Source organism: Hyperoodon ampullatus (assembly GCF_949752795.1).
Source record: "Hyperoodon ampullatus genome assembly, chromosome: 3".
In the NCBI taxonomy this organism is placed as follows: Eukaryota; Metazoa; Chordata; class Mammalia; order Artiodactyla; family Ziphiidae; genus Hyperoodon; species Hyperoodon ampullatus.
Genome location: NC_136916.1, coordinates 151,387,735 through 151,407,787, shown reverse-complemented (window position 1 = coordinate 151,407,787; position 20,053 = coordinate 151,387,735). Strand labels below are relative to the sequence as shown.

Genomic DNA, 20,053 nt, shown 5'->3' with positions numbered 1-20,053 from the left:
GGCTGTGGCTGACACTATTACTGTTCTTCTGTCTGCAGGCTCCAGGGCCCTGTGGAGCATCATGAACTGGGAACTGTAGAGGAGCCTGAGAGCCTCTCTGCAAAAAGGAAGGAAGCGCCAGCAGTTCTTTCTCCCCGTGCCCGACCGCATCATCCAGCGTTTCCTCTGCCCTCTCTGGCTGCTGGACTAGGGCCAAGCTTCCAGCAGGACCATCCCCCAGGGGATGGGCAACTGGTGAAGTAGGTCTCACTGCCGGGGCCCAGTTGGCCACACCATGAACCTCCAGGCCCAGCCCAAGGCTCAGAACAAGCGGAAGCGTTGCCTCTTTGGGGACCAGGAACCAGCTCCCAAGGAGCAGCTCCAGCCCCTGCAAGCACCACAGCAGCCCCCGGCCCCTCCACCGTCCAGAGTGAAGGAGGAGCCTTACTTTGCACACGAGGGTCCAGCAGGGGCTGTCCCCGCCTCCCAGCCTGTGGAACTGCCCCCTTCCAACAGCCTGGCCCTGCTGAACTCCGTGGTGTATGGGTCTGAGCGAACCATGTTGTCTCAGCAGGTGGGCTCGGTCAAGTGGCCCAACTCTGTGATGGCTCCAGGGCGGGGCCCGGAGCGTGGAGGGGTTGGGGGTGTCAGTGACAGCGGCTGGCAGCAGCAGCCGGGCCAGCCTCCGCCCCACTCGACGTGGAATCGCCACAGCCTGCCCCTTTACAGTGGACCCAAGGGAAGCCCTCATCCTGGCATGGGGGTCTCCAGCTACTATAACCACCCTGAGCCACTGAAGCGGGAGAAAGCAGGGGGGCCACAGCTGGACCGCTTTGGGAACGCTGTGCGGCCAATGGTGCCGCAGAAGGTGCAGCTGGAGGTTGGGCGGCCCCAGGCACCCCTGAACTCTTTCCATGTGGCCAAGAAGCCGCCGAACCAGACGCTGCCCCTGCAGCCCTTCCAGCTGGCGTTCGGCCACCAGGTGAACCGGCAGGTCTTCCGGCAGGGCCCATCGCCGCCCAACCCCGTCGCCGCCTTCCCACCGCAGAAGCAGCAGCAGCAGCAGCAAGCGGCCCTGCCCCAGATGCAGCTCTTTGAGAACTTCTACCCCATGCAGCAGCCACCCTCTCAGCAGCCCCAGGACTTTGGCCTGCAGCCGGCCGGGCCACTGAGTCAGTCCCACCTGGCTCACCACAGCCTGGCACCCTACCCCTTCCCCCCAAACCCTGACATGAACCCAGAACTGCGCAAGGCCCTCCTGCAGGAGTCAGCCCCGCAGCCTGTGCTACCTCAGGCCCAGATCGCCTTTCCCCGCCGTTCCCGCCGCCTCTCTAAGGAGGGCGTCCTGCCTTCCACCACCCTGGATGGGGCTGGCACCCAACCCGGGCAGGATCCCGCCAGCAACCTGTTCCTGCACCACTGGCCCCTGCAGCAGCCGCCACCCGGCACCCTGGGGCAGCCCCATCCTGAAGCTCTGGGATACCCGCTGGAGCTGAGGGAGTCGCAGTTGCTGTCGGACGGGGAGAGACTGGCACCCAATGGCCGGGAGCGGGAGGCTCCCGCCATGGGCAGCGAGGAGGGCACGCGGGCTGTGGGCACAGGGGACTGTGGGCAGGTGCTACGGGGTGGGGTGATCCAGAGCACTCGACGGAGGCGCCGGGCGTCCCAGGAGGCCAATTTGCTGACCCTGGCCCAGAAGGCAGTGGAGCTGGCCTCACTGCAGAACACAAAGGTGAGAGTGGCATGGGCTGGGGACAGACCTGGCAGAGGGCAGGGCGAGCTGTGTCTGGGGCCAGGGGAGAGCAAGTGACTCCAGGGTCACAAGGGCAGTTTTCTCCCTTCATTGAAGGAAATGAAAGAACCCATCCATTTCAGGGAGTTCTGAACTCTCTGCATGCAAAGAATCTCTAAGTAGGTGTATCCATACCTGAAGGGAAGATGGGTTTTATACACATGCAGGGTTGCAGGCAGGAAAATGCAATACACCATCGTGGGTTGCCTTCTTTGAGACTTGCAGGGTTGGGAGTAGAGGGAGGTGAAACCATTTCCAGATCCAGTATATGCTAAAAGACAAGAATGTGGTAGTGGTTACACAGGTGGTTATACTTGTCAAAATGCATCAAACTATAATTAAAAATAGGTGCGTTTTGTTGCGTGTAAATTATACAGCAATAAAGTTGACTGGGAAGAAAAGACAATCTAAATGGGGAAGAAGAATGAATAGAATTTGAGCACCTATGTTGTACTTGGAGTTTCTTATCTTTGGTCACAAGTAATTTCTCATCAAACCCTATGAGAGGGATGCTGGCATTTATTCCATTTTATTGCTAAAGAAGCTAAGGCCCAAGTGGGATTTCCTAAGGTCACAAAGGTAGGACAGAAGCTAGTATCGGACTCCAAAGCCAGTGTTTGCCCCTTCCCTCACTAGAGGTCTCAACCCCCGAAGCCTATAGGGCCAGACCTATATGTAGGAGGCTGCAGAACTTGACTTCACTCCAGCTAGTTGCCAGTGGGGAAATAGATCCAAAGACCACCCTTACCTTGCCACAGGTTCCTTGCTTGCTTTCTTTTGCAGAGATATGTTTTGAATATATAGATACTATTTCACATGCCATGCACCGTGTAGACCAAACAAAACACATCAATTAGCCACTTTTGGCCTGAGTTGGCCATCTGGGGATTCCTGCTCCAGGCCAGGATGGGAGAACCTGGCAGAAGGGAGGTTATAGAGAGTATTTGAGAATATGGTGGGGGAAAAGGTGGTCAGGGAAAGGCCAGGTTGCCAAAGACCATTGGGAACCATCATGGGTGTTTGAGTCCCCGAATCAAATGGGATTAGGGGTCCTGGACCAGCAGATCAGGACTTACCTTCTAACCGTCTCCATTTCCTCTCTCTCTCCTTCTCCAGGATGCCAGTGGCTCTGAGGAGAAGCGGAAAAGTGTATTGGCTTCAACTACCAAGTGTGGGGTGGAGTTTTCTGAGCCTTCCTTAGCTGCCAAGCGAGCGCGAGAGGACAGCGGGATGGTACCCCTCATAATCCCAGTGTCTGTGCCTGTGCGGGCTGTGGACCCAACTGAGGCAGCCCAAGCTGGAGGTGTTGACGAGGATGGAAAGGGTCCTGAGCAGAACCCCACTGAACACAAGCCGTCGGTCATCGTCACCCGTAGGCGGTCCAACCGTATCCCCGGGACTGATGCCCCAGCTCAGGTATGAGAGGCGCCCCATGCAAGCAGCTCAGTACCTGAGTGCTCCTGGTGACCTAATATTATATGGGAAAAAGGAGAACATGGCAGTATAGGAGGGATTCAAGTCACCCATGGGGATATTATTTATATTTTCCAAACAAAACTTTTGGACAAATGAACTTATGAGGGACAAAGAGACAATTTTATACTTGAAATTTGGACTGTTTAGGAAAATCCAGAATGTGTGAATCTCTTTTATTTCAGGTCAGCAAATTTTGATTTGGCCTCTCATATGGGTCAGACCTTGTGCTAGGTACCGGGATGTAGAAATGTTTGCTTGTTCTCTCAGTACAAACATGCATGTTGTACTCTCCCGCTAAGATTGAGGTTTTGTCTATTTCTTCTTAGTTCTGTCAGTATTCGTTTTATACATTTTGATGCAATGTTAATTGCATACTTATTTAGAACTAGATTAGACACTTCATCATGAAATGTTTCTTTTTTTATTTTTAGTAATCTTTTTGCCTTTTAAAGTCTACTTTGTCAGATATTTCTCTTTCTTTCCGTTAGTGTGGGTGGGAGGAGGATGGGATGTGTATCTTTTCCATCTTTTTGCTTTCAGCCTTTCTGTATCCTTCTACTTAAGGTATATCTTTCAACTGGATTTATAATTGGGGTTTGTTATCATCTGTTCTAACAACCTTTGTCTTTTCGTTAGAGCATTGATACGGTTTACACTTAATGTAATTACTGATAAACTTTGGTTTAAATCTGCCATCCACTTATCCCATCCTGCCTTTTCTTTCTTCCTTTTTTTTCCCTCTTTTTTTGTTTTCCTTTGGATTGATTGGGTTTGTTATTCCATTTCCCCTCTTTATTAATTTATTAGTTATATACTTATGTATTACTCCTTTAGTGATTACCATAGCAGCCTTTATTACCTGGATTTCTATTCGAGAATTAAGCCCTACAGAAGGGGATTTAAGTGACCATTTTCTCAATTATCTGGAGATCTTCTAGATGTGTAGGAGAGAAGTCAACTTATTACATAGTGAATGCCTTATGACATTAGAGCTTAATCCTCTGGTTGAGAAGCGTTCCTAGAGATTAAAATGCATTCTTAGCTTATTGAAATCTAATATAAGTTAGTGCTTTGCCTCTTCTTGGACAATGCAGAGTTCTTATAACCCTTTAACTCCATTTCCCCCTAACCCCTAACTTGTAGAATTATTGACATGAATTTTCATTCTCTCTATATTTTAACATTGATAGGACATTATAACATTATGGTTTTGTTCAGTTGTTGTTCATTTTAGATTTATTCAAATACTTAAGAGTGTTTTGTTGCTTTTTATTTCTTCTCATATCTCCAAGCTTCCATCTCAGTTCATTTATATGCTGTTTGAAGAACATCCCTTAGTATTTCCTTTAGTGTGAGTCTGTTAGTGATCAATTTTATTCATCTTTGATTGTCTGAAAATGTTTTTATTTCATCTTCATTTTTTGAAGGATAACTGCTGGGTAGAGAATTCTGTGTTGGTAGTTTTTTTTTTCTTGGCACTTTAAAGATGTCATTCCATTGTTTTCAGGCTTCTATTGTAGTTACAGTATTGAGAAATCACTATAATCCATATTGTTGCTTCTTTGAATGTAAGGTATCCTTTTATCTTGTTGTTTTCAAGATTTTTTTTTTTTTGTCATTGGTTTTCAGCAGTTTTGCTGTGAAACCTAAGTATTGATCTCTTTGTATTTATCCTGTTTAAAGTGCTTCTGCTCCATTTTCTCTCTCCTCTCCTTCTGGGACTCCAGTTACACGTTTTGTTAGCGCTTTTCACGGTATCCCCTATTTTGTCTGTCATGCACTTTTCTATGCTTTCCATTTCTTTTTTTTTTTAAGTCTGACCTATCTTTCAGTTCACCAGTTCTCTCTTTAGCTGTGTCTAATATGTTGTTAAGCCTATTCATTGAACTCTTGTCTTCAGTTATTTTATTTTTCAGTCACCTGAATTTTCATTTGGTTCATTTTTAGAGTTTCTAGTTCTTTGATGAGATTCTCAACCTTGCCTTTTATTTTATTGCATAACTTAAGCATAGTTTTCTTTTCTTTTCTTTTTTTTTTCCCCTTTTTTGGCCACACCACATGACTTGTGGGATCTTAGTTCCCCGACCAGGGATTGAACGTGGGCCCCAGCAGTGAAAGCGCCAAGTCCCCAACCACTGGACCACCAGGGAATTCCCAAGCATAGTCTTCTTAAAGTTTATGTCTCATAGCTCTGTTAATGGGATCCCTGTGGGTCTGCGTTTATTATCTGCTATTTCTTGTTTTTAAATCACATCTTACTCTTTTGTGTATCTGGCTATTTTTTATTGAATGTCAGACACTATATATGAAAAATTGTTGAGGTAATTAAAAGACCCTGGATGCTGTTCTCCTCTACTGGAGAGGACTTGTCTTTGCATCTGACAGGTAGCAGAGAGCACAAGCAATCCTGGATTACTTTAACTTAATCAGATGATTTGAAGCTGGGCATTATCCCATTTGAGAACTAATCTATATCTGATTCACCTTTATTCTGAGAATATAGCCCTTTGGAGTCCCAATCCAAAGCCTAGGGGTTCACCAGGCTCTCCTTCCTTGGCAAGCTCTAAACTCCAGTTTTTATTCTGCTGGCTCCTTGAATTTATTAAAAGCCTTACTCAGTTTCTCAGCCTCTCGTTGTCTCTTCCATAACAGCATCTATCTCTAGGGAAAACACAATTCTAAATGCTGGGCTCACCTTTTTGGCTTTCCTTTTTTTTTTTCCTGGATCTTGGCTCTTTAATTCTTTGCCAACTAATTTGTTCTCTGGTACCTGCAGAAATGTGGTTTTGTATAGCATCTAGATTTTATTAGTCATTCGCAACTGGAGAGTTGGCCTGCATGCCTGTTGTCTATAACAGAAAGGAGAGCTCCAAGATCATCATGAGTAGCACAGTCTCTGCTCTCTGGAATCTTGTTCTCTGGTTGGGGGAGAGTTTGTGGTGGAGGCTGGAGGCTTGGGCAGCTTGTCCTGAGGATGGCAGGAAGGAGCCTGAGCAACTACACAGCTCAACATACCCATTTCATAGATGAGGAAATAGGTCCAGAAAAGGCCAGAGGCTTACCTGAGATCATACAGCCAAGTAGTGGCAGAGCTAGCCCTGGAGTTTGGATCTCTTGAATCCTGCCTGAGGACTCTCACTATACCAGGCTTTTGGGGAGGTCTGTCTCTTTCTTTCTCTCTCTCTCTTTGTGTTACAGACATTTTCAATCATGCACAGAAGTAGAGAAAATGGTATAATGAGTCCTAATATTTAGCCATCACCCTCTTTTACAGTTTTCAAAATACAACCAATCTTCTTTCATTTGTACCTCTACTTCTCCTGCCACTGGGTTTTTTTTGAAGCAAATCCCAAATATCACATCATTCCATCCATAAATACTTTGGTTTTGTACCTGAAGTACACCATACATAAGGATTCTTTCCCTCCTTCCCTTCTTTCCTTCCTTCCTTCGCACAATGTCATCACACCTAAAAAATCAATATGAGGGCTTCCCTGGTGGTGCAGTGGTTAAGAATCCGCCTGCCAATGCAGGGGACACGGGTTCGAGCCCTGGTCCAGGAAGATCCCACATGCTGCAGAGCAGCTAAGCCCGTGCGCCACAACTGCTGAGCCTGCGCTTTAGAGCCCGCAAGCCACAACTACTGAAGCCCACACTCATAGAGCCCGTGCTCCACAAGAGAAGCCACCGCAATGAGAAGCCCGTGCACTGCAACAAAGAGTAGCCCCCGCTCGCCACAACTAGAGAAAGCCCATGCGCAGAAAAAAAGACCCAACGCAGCCTAAATAAATAAATAAATAAATAAACAAGCAAAAAATCAATATGAAAAATATTGTCAAATATTTAGAATAGTTTAAATCCATTTTCCCTATAAAATCACAAATCATTACAGCTAGCTTGAGTTCATGTTGGATTTCTTGTCTAGAAGTTTGGGGGCCTTTGGCTCCACTGCATGTTTTTCTGTGCAATCATATTGTTCCCCTAAGGGGGTGAGAATGAGCAATGTCATTTCTTCCTAGTCTGTAGAAGAGCAGAGAGGACACAGATGGCTAAAAGACATGGCCAAGGCCTCATGGGGACTCAGGGCCCTCTGCTGGAAGGTCTTGTGGGAGCTGGAACCTGGGAGGAGGAGAAAGCCTGTTGTTCCTGGGCCCAGTCAGTGTGGCCAGTCTCACCTGTGCACCCAGGGAGGTGATCGATGTCACTCACTCGTGTAGGGCTCCATTCTCTCTTTAGAGGACAAGGATGCAGCAAGGAAAGTCCTCTATTCCTGTACAGCCCTGCCCTCTATTCTGTATGGAGGCCCACGAGGCATACCAAGCAGGGAGAAGTGTAAGCCAGGAGGGCTAACCTTTGACAGCAAAAGTAGGACTAATAACTATGAGAATAAAAGTTCTTCAAGGACAGGGCTGTCCTGTTCACTCTGTGGTCCCATGCCTAGCTTGGGTCTTGGCACGCGATATGGGCCTCCATCTAATGCAGAGCTTGGAGTTTAAGTAGTGATAGCAGTCAGTATTCATTGAGTAATTACTATGTACCAGGTACTGTTCTCAGTGATTTCCATGTATTAATTTATTTAGTCCTCATAGCTACCCCATTAGGTAGGAATTTGTTATTCCCATGTTAAAAATCATAATGCACACAGAGTTAAGTATTTTAAGCGGTAATTAAAGGAAGTAGATTCCCAATCCAAGCAATCCAGTTCCAGGGCCTGGCCCTTAACTACAATAGTTCCCTGCCCTGTAGTATACTTTATAGCAGGGGTTGGCAGCTATGACCTGTGAACCAAATCCAGCCCTAAGACTGTTTTTTACACTTTTCAAAGGATTATTTTAAAAGGGCAGGGGGTGGGGTCAGGAGAAGAAGAAGAATATGCACCGAAGAATATGTGTGTGGCCTACAAAGCCTAAAATATATACTATCTGGCCCTTGACAGAGACAGTGTGCTGACCCCTGCCCTAGAGGAGACAGTAAGAAGGGCTTTTGGATCTGCTTCCTGTCTCAGGCTTGCCTTAGTGGGTGTGGTGGGCAGACTAAGTTCCAAAGGTGAAACTGGCAAGCAGTGGTCAAGACTTCAGTTTTTCCCAGGATGTAAGTGGCTGAGCCATCTTGGTCTGTTTCCTTCTCCAGGCTGAGGACATGAACGTCAAGTTGGAGGGGGAGCCTTCAGTGCGGAAACCAAAGCAGCGGCCGAGGCCTGAGCCTCTGATCATCCCCACCAAGGCGGGCACTTTCATTGCCCCTCCTGTCTACTCCAACATCACCCCATACCAGAGCCACCTGCGCTCCCCTGTCCGCCTAGCTGACCACCCCTCCGAGCGGAGCTTTGAGCTGCCTCCCTATACACCACCCCCCATCCTCAGCCCCGTGCGGGAAGGCTCCGGACTCTATTTCAATGCCATCATGTCGACCAGCAGCATCCCAGCCCCTCCTCCCATCACGCCAAAGAGTGCCCATCGCACCCTGCTCCGGTCTAGTGAGTGATCCCCCCTTGGCAGCCGTGAGGGCAGGCATTGTGGGAGGGCGGTGGGTAGGGAAGACTCAGCTTCTGGCACTGCCGGGGTAGGGCTGGAATGCTGTGGGAAAAGGGGCTCTACTGTCTCCTTTGAGAGAGAGAAGGAGGTTGTCCTGGCTCAAGTACACGCTGTGGTTGGGGAGAGGAGGTGTCAGCCCAACTGCTTGGACTTACATCCCAATTCCACCATTTACTGTTCCATCCCCTGTGGAAGTGATTTAAACTCCCTGGGTCTCAGTTTCTTCAGCGTGTAAATGAGGATGTTAGTAGTGTTTGGTTAATGATGAAATCGCCAATATGTATTCAGCTATTTTTAGAACCACAAACAGCAGTTTCCTATGGTTCAACCTAATAGCTACCTCAGAGGGTTGTGGTGAGGTCCAGATGCATTAACACACGTAAAGCACTTTACATTGTGCCTGGCATGTCACATTTGTTCTTTTTTTTTTTAATTTTTTTATTTTTTATTAGTTTCTGCTTTATAACAAAGTGAATCAGTCATACATACACATCTGTTCCCACATCCCTTCCCTATTGCGTCTCCCTCCCTCCCACCCTCCCTATCCCACCCCTCCAGGCGGTCACAAAGCACCGAGCTGATCTCCCTGTGCTCTGCGGCTGCTTCCCACTATCTATCTACCTTACGTTTGGTAGTGTATATATGTCCATGCCTCTCTTTCGCTTTGTCACAGCTTACCCTTCACCCTCCCCATATCCTCAAGTCCGTTTCACATTTGTTCTTAATATTAGGTGGCAGATCTGTCTCCTGGGTCTCTTGAACAGTCATTTTGGCCCAGAGCAGACATTTTGGCTGGCCTGGGTGGTGAATTGCTGGAAAATGTTGCCCACTCCACACAAGAATTCATTTCCCCTGAAAAATGGGATAATCCTATCTCAGGATGATAGAGAAGATTGAGAGTAATCCTAACCAGAGCTAGCACAGGGGTGAGGCAGTGCGGTCCCGGGATTAACCTCTGACCCTGACCTCATCGTGGCATGCCTCTCTGGTGCCCTCTGGTGTCTGGGTGAGAAAGGGCTCACCCTGGGCTGGCTGGCCTTTGGCTCTTCCACTTCTACTGGAAGCTTGGAAGCTTCTCTCCCTGCCTGGGCTGTGCAGGAAGAAGTCGCTGTAGAGGCCAGCCTGGCGTCAAAGAAGAGGTCTGTCCATCCATGAGGATTTTTTCTTGCACTCAGGTGTAAAGCCTGAACTGGGTCCTGTGAGGGCACCAGTAATGTGTGGGACACCGTGGTCTGTTCTAAAGAGAGTGCTGGGCCATTAGGGCATTGACTTGAAAGCCTGGGAGACAGGAAAGCAGAAGTTTCAGGCAGAGTGGGATGAGCAGTCAGTGAGTGAAGCCTGCAGAGGCTGCTAGCCCTAGTGGTGAGGAAAGCATTTATTGAAGAGAGGGTGGGGTTAAAGCTGAGCTTGAACTAGGAAGCAGGTGGGGAGGGCACACTAGGCAGAAGAAAGGAGAGGTGCAAAGGCCCAGAGGTGGGACTGTGCAGGGAACGCGAGGGGCCATGAGGGAGCGGCCTGCGAAGATGGACGGTCCAGGCAAGGCGGTGGTGGGATGCATAGCTGGCAGGGGAACTGCCTTGAACACTGAGCTGAGGAGTTGAAGTTTTCTCTCAGGTTGCAGAGAGGAGTCAGCAGATTTTGCTTTTGGAGCAAGAGAGTGTCTTGATCACACAGGGCGTTAAGATTAGCTCGGGAGAAACCAAGGCAGAGAACCCAGCAAGGAAGTGAGAAGATAATTATGAAACAGTGATCTCCTTCACCACCTCATTTGTGTGGCGGAAGTTTCAGCCTCTTTACTAGAGCAACCATAGTTGAATGCTGGACTTAATGCTGTACTGTGGGTGCTCCCGGGGCAGAACATGGCTCTAGTAGTGGAACTGGTAGCAGTAGTAATAAGAGTAGCTGATATTTATTGAGGGCTCAGCTTTGTGCATGATTTCATTCAATCCTCACATCAACCTAGGGAGATAGGTAGCAACATTCCCTTTCAGCAGGCGTGAAAACGGAGGCACCCACATACTTGGTAAAGTCACAGCTAGTTGTCACAATTGCAGGCTGCAGAGCCAGGACTCAGGGTGCCTGATTTCCCAGCGTGAACCTCTGAGTCACTGCTGTGGCTCTTGTGCATAAAGTGCAGCCACCTAGGTTGGAGAGGGTGGCTTTGCTGAAGGGCAGAGGGTGCCATTTACTAACCTACCTTTCGTCCCGTAGATAGCGCTGAAGTCACCCCACCTGTCCTCTCTGTGATGGGGGAGGCCACCCCAGTGAGCATCGAACCGTAAGTTCAGCCCAGCCTCTGGCTCAGGGGGTGAGGGTGGCCAGCTGGAGTCCGGTGCATGCAGGTGGGCCCTACGAGGAAGAGGAGGCTTCTGTGGGCTGGGGGCTGAGCAGACCTCTCTGGGCTTCTGCACTTAGCCCTGGGCTTCACTGATCCCCGCCCCAGCTTCTGTGTGGAAGTCACAGGGAGGGAAAGGACCAGCTCAGTTTGAATTTGCCTCTGAGGAAAATTAGAAGGGCTGTCCAAGAGACTCTTTCCCTGTCTGTAAACCTGGAGCTTCTTCTCCCCTTTCCAACCTCTGGGCCTTGCCTTTCTGGCAGCACCAGGTGCCACTTGCCAGGCTGTCCTCATAGAAGCCAGGTTCCCTTACACCCAGCTGAAGCCTTGCCACGCTCAGCCTCTGCCAGCTACCCCCGCATCTTCTCCATCCTCAGGGAGGAAGTAGGGTTCCCCATCCCCACATGGTGAAGCCTCACTCCCTGCCCTTTCCACCCCTGCAGACGGATCAATGTGGGCTCCCGGTTCCAAGCAGAAATCCCCTCGATGAGGGACCGCTCCCTGGCAGCAGCAGACTCCCACAAGGCCGACTTGGTGTGGCAGCCATGGGAGGACCTAGAGAGCAGCCAGGAGAAGCAGAGGCAAGGTGAGAGGGCACGAGCCAGCAGGCAAAGCAGGCAAAGGCCGGCTATTGGGCAGTGGGTGGGCTAGGCTCCGCCCCATGCAGCCCAGCGCAGCCCAGCCCTAAAAGTGCCTTTCTCTCCTCCCTCCCCAGTGGAAGACCTGCTGACGGCTGCCTGCTCCAGCATTTTCCCTGGAGCTGGCACCAACCAGGAGCTAGCCCTGCACTATCTGCACGAGTCCAGGGGAGACATCCTGGTGAGACACTGCCCCCGGTGGAGGGAGGGCCCCTTGGGGAGGCTGGCAGGGATCCGTGTGTGTGCCGTCCAGGAGCCACGCCTGTTGGTGAGCTGATTTGAGGCAAGCAGGAAGGTCTGACCAAGTTGGGGATGGTAGGGGGTCGGCCTGAGGGAGCCCTGGTTCCAAACTACAGACTTTGCTGTGCAAGGTCCACCCCAGTCTCTGATCCTGGGTAGTAGGTCCCCACCCTCGGACAGGGCTGTCACTGAGGGCCTTCTCTATCTGTGGCTGCCTGCCTTGGGGACCATGTGTTTCCTCTTTTAAGAGGCCCTGAGCAACCCAACCCCCATGCCCTTGCCATCCTGCCAGACCTCTTGCCCCTCCGCAGTTAAGAGGGCCAAGAGTGAGTGCTCACCCTACTCAGAGGCCCGAATTTTGCCCACCAAGACCCCGGCCAGGGCCTTGACCTTTTCTTCACTTCCCTTTTAGGAAACGCTGAACAAGCTGCTACTGAAGAAGCCCCTGCGGCTCCACAACCACCCATTGGCAACTTATCACTACACAGGTGGGCTGGCAGGGTGGGCCTGGGACCTGGGGCCTCGAGGGGTCACCAGCATCAATGGAGCTCAGTTCAGTGCTGAGTCACAGCCCAGGGTGGGGCGGGGGTGGAGAGGTGGGGGGCAGATAAGCCAAGATCCAGTGTGAGGGGACTGACACCAGAGCTGGGGGCTTCCTGTGCCCTGCAAGGGAAGAGAGAAGGGAGGTGGGAGCCCATCCGGATAGAAGAGCCCAGGGTGTGGGTATAAGGGGCAGGAACCCAGGGAGTGCCATCCAAATTGGCATCAGGTGCTAGAACTTAGAGAACCCCTGGAGTGCCATGTCCCATTCTGGGGACTGTGCTTTAAGAGGGACATTGACCAAGTGGCATAATCATAGCAGTCCCTGGTATTGACCCCCATCGAGTGGTGCATCCCGTCTGTGCCAGGTATATCACCAAGGGCTCCACATGCATTGTCTCACTGAGTCTGTACCACAGCTGGTGAGGTGGCTTCTATTATTAGTTCCCATTTCACAAGTGGGGAAAGTGAGGCTCAGAGGCTAAGCGACATGGCTAGTAAGTGGCAGAAGCAGGATGTGGAGCCAGCTCTGAACGCCTACAGAGACAGTGGCTAGATGACCTCACACTTTTCTGCTGTTCAGAATTGCCCCTGCAGTGCTCACAGTCCCACCCCCTCACTACCCTGGCTTCCTCTTTGCCCTGCAGGCTCCGACCAGTGGAAGATGGCTGAGAGGAAGCTGTTCAACAAGGGCATTGCCATCTACAAGAAGGATTTCTTCTTGGTGCAGAAACTGGTGAGCTGGGGCTCTGTTTTGGGGGCAAGAGAGGGGCAGGAGCTGCCTGCATGATTTGGGGGCTCCCTCTGCCAGTGGGGGGCCCTGCAATTGCTTACCAAGGCCTCTTACAAAGCAGTTAGGTCAATGCCACTAAGTAGCTTCAGAGACATTTTTTCTTTTTCTTTCTTTCTTTTTTTTTTTTAAAATACATTTATTTATTTATTTTTGGCTGCATTGGGTCTTCGTTGCTGCACGCAGGCTTTTTTTAGTTGCGGCGTGCGGGCTTCTCATTGCGGTGGCTTCTCTTGTTGCAGAGCACGAGCTCTACGTGTACGGGCTTCAGTAGTTGTGGCACGTGGGCTCAGTAGCTGTGGCTTGTGGGCTCTAGAGCACAGGCTCAGTAGTTGTGGCACACGGGTTTAGCTGTTCTGTGGCATGTGGGATCTTCCCAGACCAGGGCTTGAACCCATGTCCTCTGCATTGGCAGGCGGATTCTTAACCTCTGCACCACCAGGGAAGTCCCCAGAGACATTTTTTTCTAAATAAAACAAGAATGGAAATGATCAGGCCTTTTCCCCCTTGATTCTAAGCCCCTTCCCTCACCTTAGGGTAGGGTGGCCATACTCTGAAGTCTCAGTCCAGAGGGGGGCCTGAGTGGGCGCCAGACCCAGTGGCACCAAATAAATAGTGACTTGCCTAAGGGAGAACAGGAAGAGAAGGGGGGCTGCAAGCAGAGGTGAGCCATCCTAAGGGGCTGGAGTACTTCAAAGGCCACAATTAGTGGGAGGAGAAGTCACCCCGAGATGAAGGGACCGAGAGCTAGCAAGTGACTGTAACTGACCTAGGGAGCTTCTGCCCACTTCCTGTCAGGCCTGGGGCTTCCTTCCAGTAACTCAGCTGACAGAGTAGAGGAAGCCTGGGCCTAGTTTTCCTAGATTCTCTTGTCCTCCCCCTGTGTTCTTCTGGGAGAGTGATCTGCTAATCCGAGGGCTTGCATCTTCCCCCAGCCCTGTCTCACAAAGCCTGGGCTATGGCGAGAGTGAGCTGTGTGGACAGCTAAGGGAAGAGCGCTTCCCAGAATGTGCTTTTTCCTCCTGAGATTGTAGGTTGTACCAGGAACACCCTGGGGCCTGGACCAAGTGCTGACAAATTCTCCTACAAGGGCCCTGTTGTGAGGACAGTCATTTGCTGGGCTCCCTGATTGGGCAATATTGCCGGGAAGTACATGCCTTGTGAAGCTCACTGAGGTGCCCCTGATGCCTTAATGAAAAGAGCAGACTATTGGTCAGGCTAACAGATGATCAGAGGGAATTGATAGTAAAAGTGTAAACAGGATCTAGTTAATAAATTTGTGACTTGGCCATTCCTGGGAGATGAGTCATGTCTGCTTCCTGCTCATGCACAGAGGGCCCTCACTGACCCCTTGGGCTCTGTGGACAGGACACCCCAGTTCCCAGTGCAGCCCAGCAGTTGGCTGAGCAGTCTGGGAGTCTGGGGAGATGGGGGAGAGTCAGAGAAAACAGCTTGGGGGTGGGGGGGAGGTAGTCCAGAAACCAAACCCAGTGGCCAAATGGATTTGTGAAACAGGAGGGCTAGGGTTTCAGAGCTTGGGAGGCCCTTGGGGATCATCTGGTCTCATCCCACTCACTACTTTCACACCAAGAGCCTTGCCTAAGGCCACACAGCCATTTAGTGGCAGAGTTAGAACAAGACTTAACCTCCTGCTTCCTCTTCAGGTTTTCCAGGGCTTTCGTGTTAGTCTCCCCTGAGTTCCTCCCCAACACAGGGCAGTTTGACAGTTCTCTGTCCTCACTGCTCCCTGAAGAGGAATGAAATTGTTTGCTCCGATTGATGTAGAGAGGCTGTGTTGCCAGGTCTAGTCTGGCTTTGAATGTTGATGGTGCCCAGGCTTTTTCCCCTTTAACTTTTCATTTTGCAAAATCTCAAGCTTACAGAAAAATGGAAAGAATAGTATAATGAACACCCATCTACCTCTCAGATTTACCAGTTGTTAACATTTGCCACATTTGCTGTCTCTCTGTGTCCGCAAATAAACTCACACACACAGGTATTCTCCGCTTTAACTAATCATTAAAAGTTACAGACATCATGACATTTGACCTAAATATTTCCTAAAACAAAGATATTCTCCTACAAAACCAAAGTACCATTATCACACCCAAGAAATTTAAACTGACACAATAATACTCTCTAATACATGATCTGTATTCAAATTTCCCCAATGGCTCCATGTCGTCCTTTTTAGCTTTTTTAAAAAAAATGGGGCTGAAGTGTTGAATTGGTCAGTGGTTTGTGCAGAGCAGGTGTTGGAGACGTGCTTGTATTTCCTGGGTTTATTGGGTTTAGTGTTTGCTAAGGTTAATGGAGGGGCATGCAGGGATAAGAAAGGCTGGAGTGCCCCCAGGCAGGTGAGCTGAACCAGGAACTCTGACCTCAGTTTTGGCTTCATTACCAGATCCAAACCAAGACCGTGGCCCAGTGTGTGGAGTTCTACTACACCTACAAGAAGCAGGTGAAGATTGGCCGCAATGGGACGCTAACCTTCGGGGATGTGGATACTAGTGATGAAAAGTCGGCCCAGGAAGAGGTTGAAGTGGATATTAAGGTGACTCCCTTCCCTGCCTCAGCTGCTTAGGCTGAGGTGGGAGCTTGAGGCCAAGCTCTCCAGGACTCCCTGGAGGGCAGAGAGAGGAAGGCAGTGTCCCTGACAGCCCCAGGGAGCTGATGTCCTGGACACTGGCCCTGGACCTTTGGGTTCCCCTCTCTATCTGCCAGTGTCATCGTAATAATATATTGTGTTGATGCAGAACATTGGGGGAAATTTCCCACAGTATTTGCACCAGCATTGACTTATTGTCCCCTCGTAGCAGACCTCTAACACTGTCTCCTAAACTTTAGTCATTCTTGTATCACCTTTATGAATTCTGCTGTATCTGCATCCTACCACGTCACCATTACTATTTTTGTCATGTCCATACACCACTTATGCTTTTAATATTTTTCTTTAAATCAACCCATTTTTTACTCAAGGGAAGCTTTATATCACAATCATAAATAGAAAACCGGTGTTGCTTGCCATAGAAGGTACTGGTAAAAATAAATATATATGCAAACCAAACAATGTTATTAAATTCTAGCCAGATACTATTACCTGTCAAGGCTCTGAGATGAGGTCTGACCTCTCCCTGTTAAGTCTAGAGCAGTATAAAAGACACATTAATACCAACTCGAGACTTTGTCCTTGACATAATCAGGATTGAAAGAGAATTGAAAAGAGAACGTTATTCAATTCTGTGAAAAGAGAATGTTATTTAATTCTGTGTCCATGTATCCACCTAATATCATCTTGGGGTCACAAGTCCACACTTGGTGACATTCTGCTCTAAGACAGGGAGTGATTTAGTTCCCATTTTGCAGATGGGAAGGGGGTAGAGATACAGAAAACGTTACAAAGATAGCTTAGAATGGAGCTGAAGGCTGCTGCCTGGTTCCACCAGACCACCCTGGCCTAGAATGTGTCTCTTGGATACACCCAAGAGGACAGGTGGCCTGTGGGGAGGGACTGGCATGCTCCCTCCCTGCCCCAGCTCCATCTCAAGTGCTTGGTCTCATCCTGAGGGCTTCCAGGCCTCAAGGCTCTGTCTCATTTTACAGGCAGATTAGCGGTGGGAGAGTATAGAGTCTAGCACAGGAGGCCGCACTGGTCCAGGCCAGGCTAGCAGGACTAGCAGGGCCTAGTGAGCCCCTGGCTGGGTCAGAATCTGTGCATATGGCTGCATGACTGAGCTGTAGGCTCACTGCCCTGTTCTTGTACCCCATAGACTTCCCAGAAGTTCCCCAGGGTGCCTCCTCCCAGAAGAGAGTCCCCAAGTGAAGAGAGGCTAGAGCCTAAGAAGGAAGTAAAGGAGACCAGAAAGGAGGAAGAGGAAGAGATGCCAGAGACCCAGGAGAAGGGGGAGCAGGAAGAGGGGCGAGAGCGAAGCCGGCGGGCAGCGGCTGTCAAAGCCACGCAGACACTACAGGCCAATGAGTCGGTAAGTGTGACCTCCACTCGGGGAGCCCAGGGCCAGGAGGACGGCTGGAGCTGGGCCTAGGGGTGTGGGAGGGAGGGCAGAGCAGGAACATGATGATGATGATGATCATCATCATGGCAGGAAAGCACTAGATAGTTTATGCTGTTAACTCATTTTATCCTCATAACTCCATGTAGTAGTTACTGTCATTATTCCCATTTTACAGAGAAGGAAATTGAGGTCCCAGATAAGACAGCTAGTAGGCAGCCTGACTCCAGAATCCGCTATTGATTTTACACTCTACTGCTTCTGTATCTGAGTCACAGAGGAGAAAAAGGCTTTGTGAAAACCCAGGTGTGTGGGACACTGGGGAAGCATTCCTGACTTACAGTTCAGACAGGGCTCCCCCAAGAGAGCCGTGTCCCTGACAAGAATTCTGAAACTGAGCTGAGACAATGGGAATAACAACAATGGCCCCTCACGCATGTTGTCTGTGAAGTGCTTTCCTGTTCATTATCTCATTCATCCCTCGCGATAACCCCATAAAGTGTTAGCCCCCACCTTACCGATGGAGGAAGCTGGGTTCAGAGATGCTAAGTGACTTGCCTGAGGTCCCACCCCAGGTCCTCCTAGTGCAGTGTTCTGTGCACCACATCACAGGCCAAGAAGCAAGACATAGCAGCCAGAGCTGTTCCTTGTCAGGGAGAGGTCCCCCAAGAGAGAGAGGGCTGGGTAGGGTCTGCTGCGGAACTACTATGAGAGTCTTTGTTTGTTTGTTTAATTTGTGTTGTACAGTTAAACTTGAAGGAAAACCCTCACAAACTGTAGACACACAGCTGTTTGCTCCCTTCTGAGCCTTGTCTGTGCTCCTTCTCCAAGAGCTGTGCTCAGTGTACACATGCCACTGAGTTCTGCTGAACTTTTATGAATGCTTTCCTGTGGGGTTTGATCCAGTGCACACGTGTGTGACTCTTAATGGCCATCTGGGGCTCCCCTAACCCGAGGTCCATGGTTCGCATACCCTGAGCAGCACCTCTCCAGGTCTGCACCAGGCGTCCTGTGCTCTCTGGCACCTGCTTGGCGTTTCCCATGGTGGCTCATGTTGTCATGAGCTAACTGCCTTCATGTCTGTCCCTTCAGACTGTGAGTTCTCTGATGGCAGGGGCTCCTGTCACCACCTCTGTATCCCCTGTGTAACCTGGCATGTTACACAGATTTGAAGGTCATTTGTGGAATGAAGTCATGAATAGACTAAATGACTGAAAACATGAACCCATGTCATTAACAGAGACACCAAAACCCCTGTCAGATGCATCAGGAAGTCCTATAGCAGCTAGGGCTGTCCCACGTAATTACGGTACCAGCAATTTGTGAAAACACAGCTGTGAGTGCCTTGTCACTGGAAAGATTCAAGAGGATGCTAGGGGACCATTTGGAATGAGTGTATGATCTTTAAAAGCCCTCTGTTCACTGATATTGCATAATTCGGGATCCTCTCTTCCCCATATCTCTTAGCTCTCCTTGTTTGACCCTCTCCAGGCCAATGACATCCTCATCCTCCGAAGCCACGAATCCAATGCCCCTGGATCTGCGGGTGGCCAGGCCTCAGAGAAGCCAAGGGAGGGGCCAGGGAAGTCACGTAGGGCACTTCCTTTTTCGGAGAAGAAGAAAAAACCAGAGCCATTTAATAAGAGCCAGAATCAGGAGAACACTTTTCCGTGTAAAAAATGTGGCAGGTAAGAAGGCAGTCCCAGTCTCCACTGGGACCTGGTAGGTTGGCTGCGGTTGGGGGAGGGGCAGACGTCGATTCCTGGGGAGAAGTAGGAGGAGTCACAGCTTTCGCCCTGTCTCTTGATTGGCTCAGAGGGTTTCCCCGGGCAGTGACGTCCCTTGGCAGCTTTCAGAAGAGGGATGATGACACTGAATCGGGAGCCCATCGGTCCCCTTGTTGGAGGGTGGGGCTGGACCACGTGGCGCGGAGCAAGCCAGAAGGGCCGGGGAGCCCCCAGAACAGACACACGCACACACGCACGCACGTGCTCTAGCGTGGAGGTCCCAGGGGTGGAGACAGACCTCTTAATGGAGCCCCTCCTTCCCGGCTACAGGGTGTTTTACAAGGTGAAGAGCCGCAGCGCTCACATGAAGAGCCACGCCGAGCAGGAGAAGAAGGCGGCCGCTCTGAGGCAGAAGGAGAAAGAGGCCGCGGCCGCTGCGGCCACTGCAGCCGCCTCCTCCCACCAGCCGGCCCTGAGGGAGGAGAGCAGCGCGGGCGAGAGGGGCTGACGCCCGGGGCTCCGGGCCCTGCTCCAGCCTGAGACGCTCTGCCAGCACTGGAACCTCCAGAGGGAGAGATCACGTGGACTTGTCTTTGCAAAACGGATACAATTAAATAAACGGCTCTTTTACTTATACAGGGCCCAGGAGCAGTGTTAAGGGCTGCAGGATCCAGTTCTCTTGCATTTGGTCTGTCGGAAGTTTCCCTCCTGCTTTCCTGGGACTGGGAGAGTCCCTGCTCGCTGGGGCTGCCCGTGGGGAGGGGCTCCAGCGCTGCCGCAGCTGCCTCTCACATGGACCTCTGCCGCCACGCCACGAGGTCGCTTCTCTCCCTCTTTGTTTCCCTTGCTCCCTTAGGTCACCATGGAGAGACAAGCACAAGCGCGCCCCCGCGCCCCAGGGGACCTGTACAGGCCCTGCCCCAAGCCCCGGAAAGAGGGACTCCGTGGGAAGGAGTGTGGTGGCCATCTCCGAGAGAGAGCTCAGCCTGGCA

At 50.4% G+C, this 20,053-nt stretch overlaps 1 protein-coding gene across 2 annotated transcripts; it reads left to right on the top strand.

Annotated features, from left to right (window-relative positions):
* Window positions 1-274: 274 nt before the first annotated feature.
* Window positions 275-19,719, top strand: MIDEAS (mitotic deacetylase associated SANT domain protein; the record flags this gene model as incomplete). Of its 2 annotated transcripts, none has more annotated exons than XM_079700408.1 (12): window positions 275-1,702; window positions 2,888-3,187; window positions 8,378-8,723; window positions 10,993-11,059; window positions 11,560-11,702; window positions 11,832-11,935; window positions 12,407-12,482; window positions 13,182-13,270; window positions 15,729-15,878; window positions 17,095-17,307; window positions 18,826-19,022; window positions 19,392-19,719. In XM_079700408.1, the coding sequence occupies 12 exons, from the start codon at window positions 275-277 to the stop codon at window positions 19,567-19,569; spliced, it is 3,291 nt and encodes a 1,096-aa protein (XP_079556534.1). In that variant the 3' UTR covers window positions 19,570-19,719. The 2 variants fall into 2 exon arrangements, with proteins under 2 accessions (XP_079556534.1, XP_079556533.1); XM_079700407.1 differs by having other exon boundaries at window positions 275-1,711.
* Window positions 19,720-20,053: the final 334 nt, after the last annotated feature.